The sequence below is a fragment of the Nelumbo nucifera genome, chromosome 1 (assembly GCF_055504915.1).
Source record: "Nelumbo nucifera cultivar China Antique chromosome 1, China Antique-T2T, whole genome shotgun sequence".
NCBI lineage: Eukaryota > Viridiplantae > Streptophyta > Magnoliopsida > Proteales > Nelumbonaceae > Nelumbo > Nelumbo nucifera.
In genome coordinates this window covers 91,560,682-91,575,629 of record NC_142649.1, presented here as the reverse complement: position 1 = coordinate 91,575,629, position 14,948 = coordinate 91,560,682, and the positions used below count along the sequence as shown (strand labels likewise).

Sequence of the window (14,948 nt, the reverse complement as noted above, 5' to 3'; positions counted from 1 at the left end):
CAATTTCTAAGCATATCATCAATAGTAAATTTAGTGGACAACTACATTGTTTTTGCCCAATGCACTACTTTAACCATAATGTCTTCAAACACATCTGCCACCCTTCTTTTCTTTTCCTTGAATATTCTTAGAGTTCTTTCCTCCCATATCGTCCATATCACTACATCCCCTATGCATCTCTAAAGCAACCTCCCCCTTTTTCTTGGCCACCAAAAAGTAGATGATTCAAAAAGTCTATCCAAATTGCTCGGGATAGTCCACCTGCAACAAAAAAGTATAAAGATCATATCCCAAATGTAACCTGCAAAGGGACAAGAAATAAAAAGATGATAAGAAGTTTTATCATTTAAATTGCACATGATACACTTGTTTGGAGAGAGGCACTAGCTAGGTCTTTTCCTTTCCATCATATCGCATGTATTAATCGCACCATGGAAAACTTTTCAACAAAAGGTACTCACTTTAGGGGGGATAGGACGGCTCTAGAGTTCTTTCACTGGGAAATAGACTAAAAGGGGATGTGAGGAGGTAGACAAAGCATAAAAAAAAAGAGAACATTGAACACCCCTGATGAATGTATAGTGCAAACCCAATTGTTTCTTCTATTAGAATCAAGGTACACCCCAGCCAACAAGTGAAGGAAACTAGAGACCTGATCTAAACCAATATCTCTAAAATTTCTTTGGAAACCCAGATTCTGTTTAAAACTTGAGAGCGAAGGAGAATGAAGTATGAAATTAGAAATGAGTTTACATTTGAAGGAAGACAAGGCAAACAGTGTGGGAAAAGAAATCTTCAAGGGGTTTTCACCCACCTAGAGATCTTCCCAAAATGTCACTTTATTTCCCACATTGAGATCATACCTGATGTGATTGAGGAAAAGCGGGAAGACTTTGTAAATTGTTTTCCACAAAGAAGCTCTAGAAGCCCTGTTAGAGACCCCAACATCTAAACCATTCTCAGAGAGCGCCCATGAATGCCACCACTTTGGACTATAATTTACCTATTTCCCATGGGAATCTATCTCCAAATCCATTTCCTAATAAAGCCACATTTTTATCTTTATTCTTTCCAATCCCAAGCCCCCATCCTTTTTTCCTCTACACACAATATCCCATCTAAATAGGTGATTCCTCTTCTCCTCCCCCGGTTCCTACAATAAATCCCTCATAATCTTCTCTAATCATTTAATAATGACTCTAGGCATATTGAAGACTGAAGATGCAATTTCTCTTCCAAGTAAATAGTTTCTTCTCAAATCTTTCTACTACCGGATCCCAAAAGTTGAATGACCTAGGGTTGGCACCTAGAGGAAGTCCTAAATATTTCAAAGGCTAACCACTTAAAACACACCCAAATTCTCTAGCCCAAATGTCTATCTCTTTTGATGCATGTTAATCCTTATCACCACACTTTTGCTTAAATTCACCCTTAGCCCTGTTACCTTCTTAAAAAGCCCCACTAATAGCTTTAGGTCTCCAGCACTTTGTACTCACTCAGTTTCATAGAAAATGATAATGTCATCTACAAACTATAAGTGGGTCACAACCACTTCCTCTCTTCCTATCCTCCATCCTTTAATTGCTCCCATATCATTAGCTTTTGAAATCAACCTGCTAAAAACTTTCTGCTATATAGGTTAATCAGAAAAGGTGATAAAGGATCTCCCTGCCTTATACCCTTGAAAGCCTCAAAGAAATCTCTAACCACCCCATTTACCAAAGTTGAAAAGTGACATGATTGCAGGCATCATTCTATCCACTTGCACCACCTTGATCCAAATCCACATTTCTTCATCACTTCAATCAATGTCTCCTATTCCACGAAATTATAGGCTTTTTCCAAGTCCAATTTGTACATAATCCCTTTTTTTGGACTTTCTAAAATCCTCCACACATTCATTATCAATTAGTATATGATCCAAAAATCTGTCTTTCTTGAATGAAAGTGCCTTAGATTTGGGAAATGATCGATGGAAGGGCCTTTTTCAAACGGAGGGACAAGACTTTGGCTAAAATCTTATATTGGATAGTTACCAAACTAATTGTCCTAAAATCCTTGGGGTGGCATGCGTTTTGATTTCTTTGGAATCAAAGCAATGAAAGTTGCATTTACTCCCCTACTGATCTCCCCTCTAATGAAGAATTCCTCAAAAACTCTTAAGATATCTTTTTTTAACCACTCCCAACAATCTTGGTAGAAGGCCATAGTAAAACCATCTAGGCCTGGGGCCTTAGAACAATCCATAAAGAAGATATCTTCCTCTTCAAACCTTCTCTCTAATTCCCTACATAACTCATTCCCCACCAAAGGCCAATTTAGATATTCTAAACTCCATTTCCTGGAGTCTGGCTTTCTATATATTGATTTAAAATAGTCCATAAAGGCCTTTGCAACATTTTCTTAGTTAGTTATTCCTTCACCCCCTAGTTCCAACATTGAGATGAGGTTCCTCTTCTTCCTTCCGTTTGCTACCTTATGGAAATATCTTGTGTTCCCATCATGTACCTTCTTTAATCTATTTCACTCTGTATTTTTGCCTCCAAGAAATCTCCTCCCTTAATAAAGTAGTCTCCAATTCTTTTTTTAGTTTGAACATATTCTCCTTATCCCTCTCCAAAATGTCTAGCCCCTCATTTTCAACAATATCCTCAATCTAGCTTATCAAATTTGATTTATTCTCCTCAATTTTTTCAAAATGCCTAAGATTCTAGTCTTTGATATTCGCTTTCAGATTTTTTAGTTTTCTATAGAATTTTAGCCCTTCCTAAATATCATTTGGATTGTCCCTTTCCCACCACTCTTTTGCTTTTTGTAGAAACTCTGGAGATATTATTCACATATTCTCAAATCTAAAGGGTGTCGGACCTCATTCCGCTGATCCCTTCTATATATTAATTGGCCAGTGATCTGATTTAAGTCTAGGCAATACTCTACTACTCACCCCCTTCCAATGGTCTTCCCAATCTAATGTAACTAGAAATCTATCCAGTCTTGAACAAATGGGATTCTCTTGGCAATTTGACTAGGTAAATCTAAATTGCCCCATTTCAACCTCTTTAAGCTCAAAAGCTTCAATGAAATCATTAAAATTCCTCATGCTTGTGATTCGTTGTCTTGGGTTGTTAGATTCCTCAATATATCTAATGATATTAAAATCTCCTTCCAAACACCACGAGCCTTGCTAGAGACCTTTTATGTTCGCCAATTCTTCCCACAATTCACTCCTCTCCCTGTATGAAGTTGGCCATAAACATTTGTTATCACCCACACGAAATTATCAGTTACACTTTTCGGCTTAACAAAAACTAAGAATCTGCCTACTAGTTCCTCTATACACTCCACTAATTCTTCACTCTAAAGGGTAACTATCCCCCCAGATGCTCCCTAGGAAGGAGTCTAACTCCATCCTATTCCCCTTCCTTTCTAGATACTGTGTTTCCATTTTCTATCAAAGTCTTGGACCTTCGATTCTTTGATCAGTAGTACTTCTGGTTTTTCTCTTCTTATATCACTTAATAATCCTCCATTTTTTTTTTGCAATCCCCAAACCTCTTGCATTCTAGCTTAAGATTTTCCTCTCCTATCTCCAAATAGTTCATACTCCCTAACTTTCTAATCCTATTTCCTTCCCTTCCTTCTTCCCCCTTTTCCACTAACCTTTGAGATTTCCTTCTCTTTTTCAGATTTTTCCTTTCTATTTTCATCCTCCCCTTCTTCTTTCTTTTCTACCTTCTCTTTCCTGTTTAATTTTTCTCCTTCATGGCTACTTATTCTCAATCCCAACCTCTTTGCCCATTTCCTAAGAGTAATGTCATCACCAGTCATACCGCCTTCAACTTCTGGGTTGTATTGTTCCTAATTCCTAGTTTTTGTCGCTTCCCTCCCCTTTGAAATAACACCTTCCATACATTTGATTCCTCCCAACCTTTCAAACCCGCCAGGATTCCTACTCTCATTTCCCCTTCTATTAACACCATTGTTTGAGGGCTCTCTAAGAAATTTGGAGCTGAGTTATCTATAGGGCCAATAGAGATAACAAAAATAATAATACAAATAGTTGTTGTATCTTCATCATATTAAACAAAAATAAGTATGGAAAATACAAATAATTTTTACAGACATAAAAATATAAAAAAAATTGTAAAAAAATTTGGAAACCTATTTTTTACTATTGTCATCATCATCATAAACATTATTATGTGCAAAGAACATGTACACTTATAGTAATAATAAAAAATAGTAGTTCGGAGGCCATGGATCTACTCTCAAGGCAATCGTTACATTCTGATGAAACTAGACAGATACATATAAAACATTGAAGTATTGGGAAAAATTCAGTTGTCCATGTTCAACAACTTGGGGCAGTGGGGCTGTCAACAAGGCCAACCCTACATGACAAATTCGTCAACCTAGCCATATAGTGTTTGTGACCCTTTGGTGACCTAGGTGGTCGGGCCATTTGACCTATAACCAAGAGTAAAAACGATACCATTTACCTTAAAGTTGGAAATATATTAAATTCCATTCATTTGGATGCTTAAGCCCATGTTTGGGAGTAATTATTTTCAAGTGTTTATTTTAACTACTTATTTTGGGCTGAGGCTACACTGATAAGCATTTATTTGAGTTTGAGGAAATAAGCCTAAGTAAATGCTTAATCTTGAAATTAAGCATCTATTCAAGAAGCCTGGATTTTGAGCATATTTTTAAGCACTTATTCAATAAGTTCTTATTTCCATGGGTCATTTACTAGAATACCCCTTATAGTTTCACATATTTACTTAAACCTACCCTTGAGTTTGCATTTTACTAAAAACCCCTTATAGTTTGCAAACTATTTACTTACTTGACCTTTCATCAATAACTATTTGTGTTTGTCATATGAAAATAGTAACATGATCACCTAAATTAAGTGCAAAATGTTAAAGGGCATGGACCCATGGTTGTTTCTTCCAAAAGTACCCTTAACACTTTTTTTGTACAGAAAACAAAATTGATCAAACAGAGAAAAATAAAGTGGTTGTCCATGTTTTAGTAGGGGCAAAAATGGATTTTTTGTTTTTAGTTTCTTTTGATTAAATTTATTTGAATGAGTGTTAGTGTTAAACTATCATTTTCCACTTTCATCTAATGGAAGATTGATTAAGTAAATTGATTGCAAACTACAGGGGATGTTTTAGTAAAACACAAACTATAGGATAAGTTTTAGTAAATTCATGAAGCTATAAGGGGTGTTTTAGTAAATGATCTGGGCCCACTTCATCATTTTGAAAATATTTATATTATTTTATCAAGTAAGCACCCCAAACATGGGTTAAAACAAGCCCTTTGCATGACATGATTATTCACAAGACTCCTTGTAAAAAGTATTTATGCTAAATGAACTAATATGTTATGTAGAGACTAGGGAGAGAGCCCAGATGACAGATCAGGCTGTTTGAGTTTGGACAGCCAAAAATTTTTCCTAAAACTGCTTGATTACAAAATAATATGTTTTTGCAAGCATGCCCTCTTTGATGACCAAACCAAAGCAGTTACACTAGACTCTATAGCTGTAAAGTGGGCCATGCGACATGTGGGCGGACATTGCCCAAGACGATATGAACCTTATTAAGTCACTATAGCAATGAGGTCGTGCCACAGCCTGACCCATACCATTGGGCCGTGCTAGGTTTGGGTTTTGTGAGCCAAGAAATTCGGTCCATTGGTCTGATTTATGTACATATATATATATACATAATTTTTATTTTCAATTTTATTATACTATTTTATTCTAATTATTTTTTTTCAAATTTTCTAAAAAATTATAATTATAATTATAATCCTGGCGTGGTACAAACTCACTTGGGCTCATGCTGCAGCCTGCAGGCGATGCCAGGCTTGCTTCCCTTTCGAGGAGCTACAGTGTGGGCGGCCCGCAAAAGTGGGTGGTTCAAATTTGGGAATTTTGTCAATTAATCAGATTGTAAATTGTTTGGCCATTTACTACCGAAAAAGCCCTTGTTTGGCCATTGAATGCAAAGCATTTTATTATAGTTGGACTGACAAAAAGACATGGGCAGGAATAGAAGGACATGGGTTTAAATAATTATAAATGATTAAAGGATCCGAATTTAATGTTGGACATGAGTAGATTGGAGAAGCTATAGGGCCCTGGAACGGTTTTAATGGCTCCTTTGGCTCGAGACTCTTTCCAGCCTGGAGTCACAGGCCAACCAGAATTTGCTAAGCAATTACATCTCAACTTTGGGGAAGGAACTAGAATTGGAATTAGAATTGAAATCAAAATCTCCTAAAAAGGGAGTTATTTATTCCCTTTGTCTGTTTGGCTGTGTTTGGTTGCAGTGTAAATTTATTTATATAAGGAGTGCAAATGGAAAAAATACAAATTCTCATTTAATTTTATTTTAGGTTTTACTTTATTCTGCTCCATGTCTTAATTTACTTCATTTGTATTGCAATCAAACAAAATAAACAAAAATAGGCCAGAATTTACACTCTACACTTAAATCATTTGCATTGCCATAGTTTTGCGGTAGTGCAAATTTATTTGCATTGCAACCAAACACACCCTTTGGTTTAGATGGAAATTAATTGGAATTCGATTCTATAAAAATATGCATCACTCCTAAGAAGGGTTGTAATGGGAAATGTTTTAAAAAAACAAAAACCGACCTGAAGGTCTAACTGTTTTGCCTCTAGGTCGTGGGTCACACCGTTCCACATGATATATATATATATATATATATATATATATATATATATATATATATATATATATATGTATGTATGTTGTATGCATGTGTGTGCGTGTGTGAATATATATTTTATCAATAAATAATATATAATTATGTTTTAGATATGCTATATGTATTTTTATATTTGATTTATGTTTTTTAATTCAGTTTTCAATTTTTATTTATAAAAATATTAAAAATTGCAATTTGAGGCAAAAAAGGGATTTTTTTTCACAAAAATAGTGGGATACAACACCTTGCGACGCATAGATGTCAAAAAATTACCCAAAATAAAAAAATACCCCAATCGGACATTGGAGTGCAAAGTTATGACTTCCAAAAATTTGCATGCATTGAGTGTACAACCCGAAACCTGGTGACCGGGTCAAATGGGTCAATGGTTGAACCGGATGGATTGGGTGGTTCTTGACCAAGTCAACAGTTTTTTACCGCCTGACGGGTTTTGACTGAATCAGACCCAAAATTCTTGCCGAGTGATGATTTAAATGGTTCAACCGGCCGGGTCAACGGTGGGTTGAAAACACTGGCAATGGGTAAAGCAAAATAAAGTTTTGGGGGCCAGGGGTTAAGTCCTCACCTGTTACACAACGTCTGAATTTGCAGTATGAATCCGGATATTATTTATGTTGATATAGGAGCTTTACTTTTACTTGGTCTTATGCCAAAATCTCAGGTTAATAAGTATGAGAATGTGGTTTGGAGTCTAATAGTCTTCCCCTCCCAAGACCTCCGATTACCGAGACTAATATTGAGTAATGGCCTTGATTTTGTTGTAACAGTAGTTTTTATTTTCGAAAACAAAATTATACATTTTGGCAAGCACCCCTTAAAAACTTTTGTTTGTACTGAGTACAAGATCAATTTTAATTAAGGGGGTATAATTATACATTCATAATTTGTATTAGATTTTTAATCGTTCAAACTATCATATAATCCATATGTTTAGTACATTAAAAGCAATTTCAATGAAGTTAGAAGGGTATGATACCAAGTGATTGGTTATCATTAATAGCCACATAGTATATATCTGTATATTTAGTTCAAAATATCACATATCCATATATTTACTGATTAATTTGAAAAGAGTGCATTTCCTAGATTTTTTTAGATAAAATATGACATGAACCATAGGTAAAGGGAGGTGATAATAGCAGCACAAGAAAACATCAGCTTCAGATAATAAGTAGTCTTGTTCAATGAAAGTTGACTGGCATTGCCAAGATTCAACCAGAACCTTATTACAGTAATGGGGTCTGACTTGGTTTATGAGATGTTGATCCCAATAACGGGAAGCAACAGGTCTAAGTAAAACCTAGTCCAATTTTTAACTACATTCATGACTAGATATGCATCAGATGTGTCCAGTGGTGGATCTACCTATTTAGCCTTTCATTCCCATTATTGTTGTTGGACACACTAAGACATTACCTGCAAAACAGAAAAAAAAATGGCATTACTTTTGAAGCTCATCTCCAAAATACAACTATATGAGTGAATGTCCTGTAAAGATGATGACAAGGAACATGCCCTACATACTGAGACAAGGAGTTTGCCACATCGATCACAAATCGATACTGGACATCAGCCTTGGCTAGCCTTTCCATGGCAGTATTAATGTAGTCCATTTGGATCAGCTCGATATCTGCTGCGATATTGTGCTTTGCACAGAATTCCAACATTTCCTGTGTCTCTTTTATGCCTCCTATGTCACTGCCCCCCACAAGTTTCCTACCTATGATACAAACAGAAAATTGTTGTCAAAAGAGAAGCCTACAATATAAGCTCTAAATTAACATGTGGAAGTTGTTTTGTTTTCTGTCCCAATCTTGCAATGCCACTGAACATGGGTAATGAATATTGATGGTACAAGAAGATACAGAACAAGATTATCTTTCTTTCTACACTGGAAGGGTTTATTGTATTGCTTACCCAGTACCAAGGGAAAGATGGGAAGCTCTAGAGGCTTGTCAGGCAGCCCCAGGGTTATCAGCTTTCCATGTGGCTTCAAGAGACCCAAAAGTGGAGCCAAGGGATGGACTGCAGATACAGTGTCAATTATGTAGTCCATGGTACCTAAAGCTGCCTGCACAGAAACAGAAGATAATTATTTTCTATTGGGGGTTCATTGATTGATTGATTATTGATCTTTTTGTTTAATCCATTGGTTTTTTCTTCTTTTTATCTAACTGATATCATCCTTTTGGCACTGATCTGATCTATCAAGCTCAATGGGCCATGCCAAAAATGGTTAACTAATGTTCTCTACTACCATTTGCTCTGGTGGTTTGCTGCAGTTGCTTTTTACTAGTGAGAGATAAAAGAGTTAACATCAATCAATCCTGAATGATCTGCTGAGATCCCAATAATACCATCACTATCATCACCAAAACAACAACAGAACTAAGAAATTGATGAACTCAGGAGCAACCCATCATACTAGCTGAGTTTGTGAGATAATGCTAGTTGAGAGATCTTTGATAATTTTCAGCACTCTTATTGTTTCTTCTCTCTGTGAAAGTGTGAAGTTTAGATGTAAAGAAAATTAATTATGTACCTTCACTTTTACTGGATCCCGGCTAACAATAAATGAATCAGCACCAAGTCTTTCTGTTGCCTCAGCCTCCTTATGTGGGGAGGTACTAATGACAGTAACCTTCAGCCCAAAGGCCTTACCCAACTTCACTGCTATATGACCAAGCCCCCCAAGTCCAACAACACCTAAATGCTTTCCTGGCTCAGTCATTCCATAATATTTCATTGGACTGTAAACTGTAATCCCTGCACACAGCAGAGGCGCGCCTGAATCAGGAGGAAGGTTATCGGGCCAGCGGAGCACGAAGTCCTTGTTGACAACAACCATATCAGAATAGCCACCATAGGTTTTGGTTCCATCATAGTTAATGGAGTTATATGTAAATATCATCTTGGGGCAGTAGTTCTCCAAATCCTGCTGGCAGCTTTGACATGTCTTACATGAACCCACCATGGCACCAACCCCAACATGCTCTCCAACTTTAAGATTTGTCACATTACTCCCAACTTCAGTCACAACTCCCACAATTTCATGACTGCACCAGAAAATTAAGCATCAGGATCTTCTCCAGAATGACTTATTGACTTAGTTGGTTGATGTTTCAGTATACATGCATCTACAGGCATGCATCCTTGCTAACTACATCTTGAAAAATATCAATTTAACTTCCAAGAATATATAGAAGGTTGTGTTAGACTTGAAACTCCAACTTTTTGATATAAGATACTTGACAAAGCAATTTGGTATTTCTGAGAGAAATAACAATATTATAAGATTAACAATAGGCCTACAAGAGTTTAACCAGATACATGTTGAATAATAAAACCAATACTTCATTATTGAAACAAATCCATTTCTTTTCAATCTAAAATGGATGGAAATCTTTTCAATATCCTTTTACAACGAGAAACTTTGTTTTTCTTTCCATTTACATCAGAACAAATTAGAAGGGGCAGAAAACAAGATTTTCTTTTTTTTTTTTTCTGTAGAAGGGATGGAAATAATAGCTAAAATGTTTCAGTCTGAAAAGTTTTCCATCCATTTTATGTTGAAACAAACAGAGCCTAAATTAAAAGAAAAGAAGATATCCTACTACCATTCATTGTATTTGCATTTGAATAAACAGAAAATCAACAGAGCTGAGAAATCAAAATCTGTGAGACATTTTTATCTACAACCAGAGCTTCATAAACAATACCCTTTCTCCAAATTTGTTTATCCACATCTACTTAAATAACAAAAAGTGCAAGAACACAACACAAGAAATTTATGCAAGGTGGGCGAGAGGTGCCATACCCAGGAACAACAGGGTACATTGTGTATCCCCAATCATTCTTGGCTAAATGAAGGTCAGAGTGGCAGACTCCACAGTAAAGGATTTTTATGGCGACATCATCAATTCCATTTTCCCTGCAACATAACAAGAATATTTCAAACAACAGTGACAATATTTTTTCTTTTCACAACTCACAAAGAACTCTTGCACTGTAATAACTAGGGCATGAGGCTCAACAACTTATGTTCCAACCATAAGTCATTGTTTAATTCACTCAACAAATAAAACCAATGTTTTAAAAACTGACTTGGAGGCTGAATAGTTTTTGCCTCTAGGTAATGGGTCAACGGTTCAACTGTCCAAGTTGGACAAATCAAACAATGGCACATCATCCATTTGTATATGTATAATATGATATAATATAATTACATTTTATGTGTGTTTATATTATTTAGGTTCAATTTGTACTTATTTTAGTTTTTAATTTTTTATAAATAAAAGAGCAAGAAATTGAAATTTGAGACAAAAAAAAGTTTTTTTTTCGTATAGTGGGGTTGCAAAGATCATGAAAAGTTACCCAAAATAAAAAAAAAGATCACCCCAATCAAACAACTAAGCAGAAAGTCCTCTAGAAATTTTCAATACATTGTATATTGTAACCCATGGGCCATGACCCAATGACTAGACCAAAAGGGTTAATGGTTCAACCAGATAGGTTGAATGTGTTTTGACCAAATCAATGGTTTTTGAAAAAAATAATAGGTTTTAGGAAACCCAAAATTAAAAATATGGCCAAGTAATGGTTTTGAATGGTTTAACCGTCTAAGTAAATGATGAGTTGAAAACATTGAATAAAGCATCATAAAAATTATAATCCATTTATATTCTATTTAAAATAATAAAAATTAATTAACCATAGTAAGAATAATTTATTAAATTGCTTAAATAAAAATAATGGTTAATTATTATTGATAAAAAAATATTAATATAATAAAAACAAATAAATTAAAAAGATGTGATAAGATAAGTTAAAAACTAATACCATTTAAAATTAATATAAAACTAATACAAAATTATTTAACAATTATTAGTTTTATAATTAATTTTTACTAATGAACTTAAATTTCATTGAAAAATAAAAAATTAATATAATTATTTAAAATTAATAAAAAGAAAAATTAATAAAAACGTATTAACCTTAAATATATATTAATTAATTTAAAATCAACTTAAATTCTATTTAAAAATAGGGAAAATTATAAAACCTCCTTGGGTTTTCTAACAATCATATGAACCTCCCCTATATATGTTCTAACCATAACAAAAATCTTCCATGTTGTTTTGAGAAAAAGGAACAAATGTTTTCCTTCCATTAGCATTCAAAATAGAAAATGTTGATGTAATGCATTAATTTTCTTTAAGTACCAAGTTTACCCTTAAGAAATAATTACAAACAAAAAATAATACAAAAATAATTACAAATCATAAAATTTTAAAAATTAATAAAATGTTTAGTATTAAGATACAAAAAATAATACAAATTTATCTAGAGCATAGGAAATTAGTCACTCTCACTAAAGTGCAACTTGAATAGTGATCGAATAAACTAAATATAACCCAAAAAAATGCTTGAATTGAACTGAGATGAGCATCGTTTAATTGAAAATGTCATAAATTCTCCTTTCTCAATTTTTACTGTACATTGCACGGGTCCTGACTAGTATTTCTAAATTCTACTCAACCACCAATAGTAATTTCAGGGTCTAATAGCACTCAATAAAGTCTTTATCATCAACCAGAGGGTGAATGCTTGGTTCTTGTTTGGGTTAGGTTGGTGGAAACTGGACTGGATCCCATTGGATTTAATGGAAACTTAACTACTTATCTCCATGGTTTTAAAAACCCCAGTAACCCGGATGGTATATAGGACCATTTGAACCAGGAACGGTCATGGTTCCGGGTCCGGTTATTCCATGGACCGCTATTATTAAAAAAGCCATTGAAAAGTCGAAAGACCGTTAATTCAGATGGTTGAACTGTTAAACCATTCGACCCAATCAGTACTTTGTGGGTTCACAGCACTATATTTTGAATTTTGAAAACTTGCACTTTTTTCACTTCTCCTTCTATCTCTTTCCTTCCAGTCACCTACCTACCTCTCTTTCCCTAGCCTATTAAATTAATAACTTTTCAGGGTATAAGAGAAATATCAGCCTCTTTAACTTAATGTAACCCATGGGAGATGGGACCCCATGTCATAAATTTAAATACCTAGAAATACAACCAGGGGGGTGGAGGATTTCCAAATTATTGATATCATGGGTCAATCTGTTTGACCCGAATGGAAAACTGAAGGCAAACGGTTCCTTTTCCAGATAGTAGTTGGTGGTGGTTGTACAAAGTTTTAAAGTCAAATGGTAAAGTATATTCTACACGTAAAATTACCTGAAATCCAAAAATATTATTAATATAAACAGAAAATTATGCAGAATTTATAAACATTCAAAATGTTAAAAATCCCCACTTTATACATCACTGCCTGCCCCGTGAATTAATATCAATTCCGAACTGACATCTAATCTAATTATACTTTGGGCCTAAAAATTCTAACTCTGTGCTGAACCGTCATTCTCCCTGCATAATACATGTACCATTTGCTTCGGAACCAATTAAGAGTGAATATCCACTCATGGGTGGAGGAGCAAAATGGGGATTACCCACATCAGTTTGCTTCCACTTTTACTCTCCCCAACTACCTTCTCCTACACTTAACAGATGACATTAAAACATGACGAATTTTCATTGGTTATAGGCCTGTAGATCCAGGTTGCAACCAGATCGAATATAGTAAAACCCTCCACATGTGCAAACTTTGCATGCATTGTTTTTCGAGATGCAAAATTTGTATTGCCAACCGAGACCTACTGGGAAAAGTTAAATAATCACATTCACACCGACGCATAGTACGTGCTATCTGCCAGTGATGCAGTGTGTGGGCTGTATTGAGTATTGGCCATGGGAATTATAGATGGTAGCTATAGCATCTTTAAATCATTAAGATGGAGTACTAAGGGCCCGTTTGGTTTGTGGGGGAACAGAGGTGTGAAATCCGTTTAATTAGTTGGCTTGGTAGAATCAAGAATGGGATTCCCACTCTCATTCTTGGCAGGGTGACCATTCTGGCCTTCCATTGGAAATAGAATCTCATTCCAGCTGGCAAAAAAGGCAAATGACTTAAAAACCCCATCAAACCTTACTTTTCTTTATCCAATGCCTACCCACCCGGCCTCTCGTAGATTCCAATTCTGGCTACGAACTATTTGATGCCTCACATGTTTCATCATCCATTCAAACAGAATCTTTGGGTGGGAAACACCTGCCATCATCCTTTTGACAGCAAAAGTCTGGAATCCAAAGGCTACATCCCCAGGAAATATTATAAAACAAGTTACAAAAATTACTAGATCGAGAAACTATTAAAAATGATTTCATTATTCTATATTTCTACACACAAAAAGCCTCCTGTTTGTGCTGTTTCGTTTGTCAAAGATGAAGATGCAGATGGATTAGTTGAAAAATAAAGTTTTTATTTTTATGTTTTTCCGGATGTAGAATGAAAAGGATGAAGATGCATGGGACGATGAGTTGTTTTTGCCTGGGGAGAGAAAAAAATACCTTCTAGAGAAATTGAAAGGGGAGAGGATCCCGGAAGCATCTCTTGCAGCCCATCCGAATGCCTTCCGTGGGTGCTCTTCTTGTTCTGGAGATTTCGACATTTGCTTCTGATCTTGGCTGTTTGTACGTTGTTGTCTCAGTCTGATCAGTCTCTCGATCAGAACTCAAGAACTGGGGACAGTAGAGGAGAAGAGAAGAGATGGTTGTTGCTGATAACAGATAAATGCGCCTCCCTCCCTCGCTTTAAAAGAAGCATATGACACTAGCTCCTTGATATGAGCGTAGTTCCATGACATAACTATAATTAATTAATTGAGAGGGTATACGTACATGTGGTAGTTATGGACTTCAATAGGCTATACAAATGGTTCTGCATGGCGTATGACCTGACTATGTGATGTGATGTGACTCATCTGAAGCCTGTTCATAGTTCATATAAGATAGGGATAAGTGGGCAGCTCCACATTCTCCATTCAACTACAAAACAAATGGAAAATATGTAAAAAACCTCTAACATGCTTGCAGCTTAATTATGCGGTTTCCTCCATTAGAATTGTTAACGAAGATTTCCGCATCTTTCACTCGAGTCTCGAGGTAATATGCCATACCCAAAAGCCACAAGAAAACCTCGATGATGCCTCGACTATAGCTCAAGAAAACCTCATTCTCCTTTGGTGCAACTACATTTCCGAATTCAAAGATG

The 14,948-nt window shown here is 35.4% G+C and overlaps 1 protein-coding gene across 3 annotated transcripts; it reads right to left on the bottom strand.

Annotated features, from left to right (window-relative positions):
- Window positions 1-7,909: 7,909 nt before the first annotated feature.
- On the bottom strand, window positions 7,910-14,392 carry LOC104586226 (putative cinnamyl alcohol dehydrogenase 9). 3 transcript variants are annotated; one of them, XM_010243385.3, is made up of 6 exons: window positions 14,246-14,392; window positions 10,591-10,704; window positions 9,316-9,829; window positions 8,691-8,844; window positions 8,294-8,493; window positions 7,910-8,189 (listed from the first exon to the last, which is right to left on the bottom strand). In XM_010243385.3, the coding sequence occupies exons 1-6, from the start codon at window positions 14,344-14,346 to the stop codon at window positions 8,178-8,180; spliced, it is 1,095 nt and encodes a 364-aa protein (XP_010241687.1). In that variant the 5' UTR covers window positions 14,347-14,392; the 3' UTR covers window positions 7,910-8,177. The 3 variants fall into 3 exon arrangements, with proteins under 3 accessions (XP_010241687.1, XP_010241689.1, XP_010241688.1); XM_010243387.3 differs by having other exon boundaries at window positions 8,298-8,493; XM_010243386.3 differs by having other exon boundaries at window positions 8,148-8,189; window positions 8,289-8,493.
- Window positions 14,393-14,948: the final 556 nt, after the last annotated feature.

What these genes read in the sequence shown, in the direction of transcription:
- LOC104586226 (XM_010243385.3), bottom strand. Translation starts at nt 14,346, where the DNA reads ATGTCGAAATCTCCAGAACAAGAAGAGCACCCACGGAAGGCATTCGGA. An exon ending in ATGTACCCTGTTGTTCCTGG is followed by an intron (nt 9,830 to 10,590) that starts GTATGGCACCTC and finishes TTTCTGGTGCAG; the next exon opens with TCATGAAATTGTGGGAGTTG. An exon ending in CATCTTTCCCTTGGTACTGG is followed by an intron (nt 8,494 to 8,690) that starts GTAAGCAATACA and finishes TTTGTATCATAG; the next exon opens with GTAGGAAACTTGTGGGGGGC.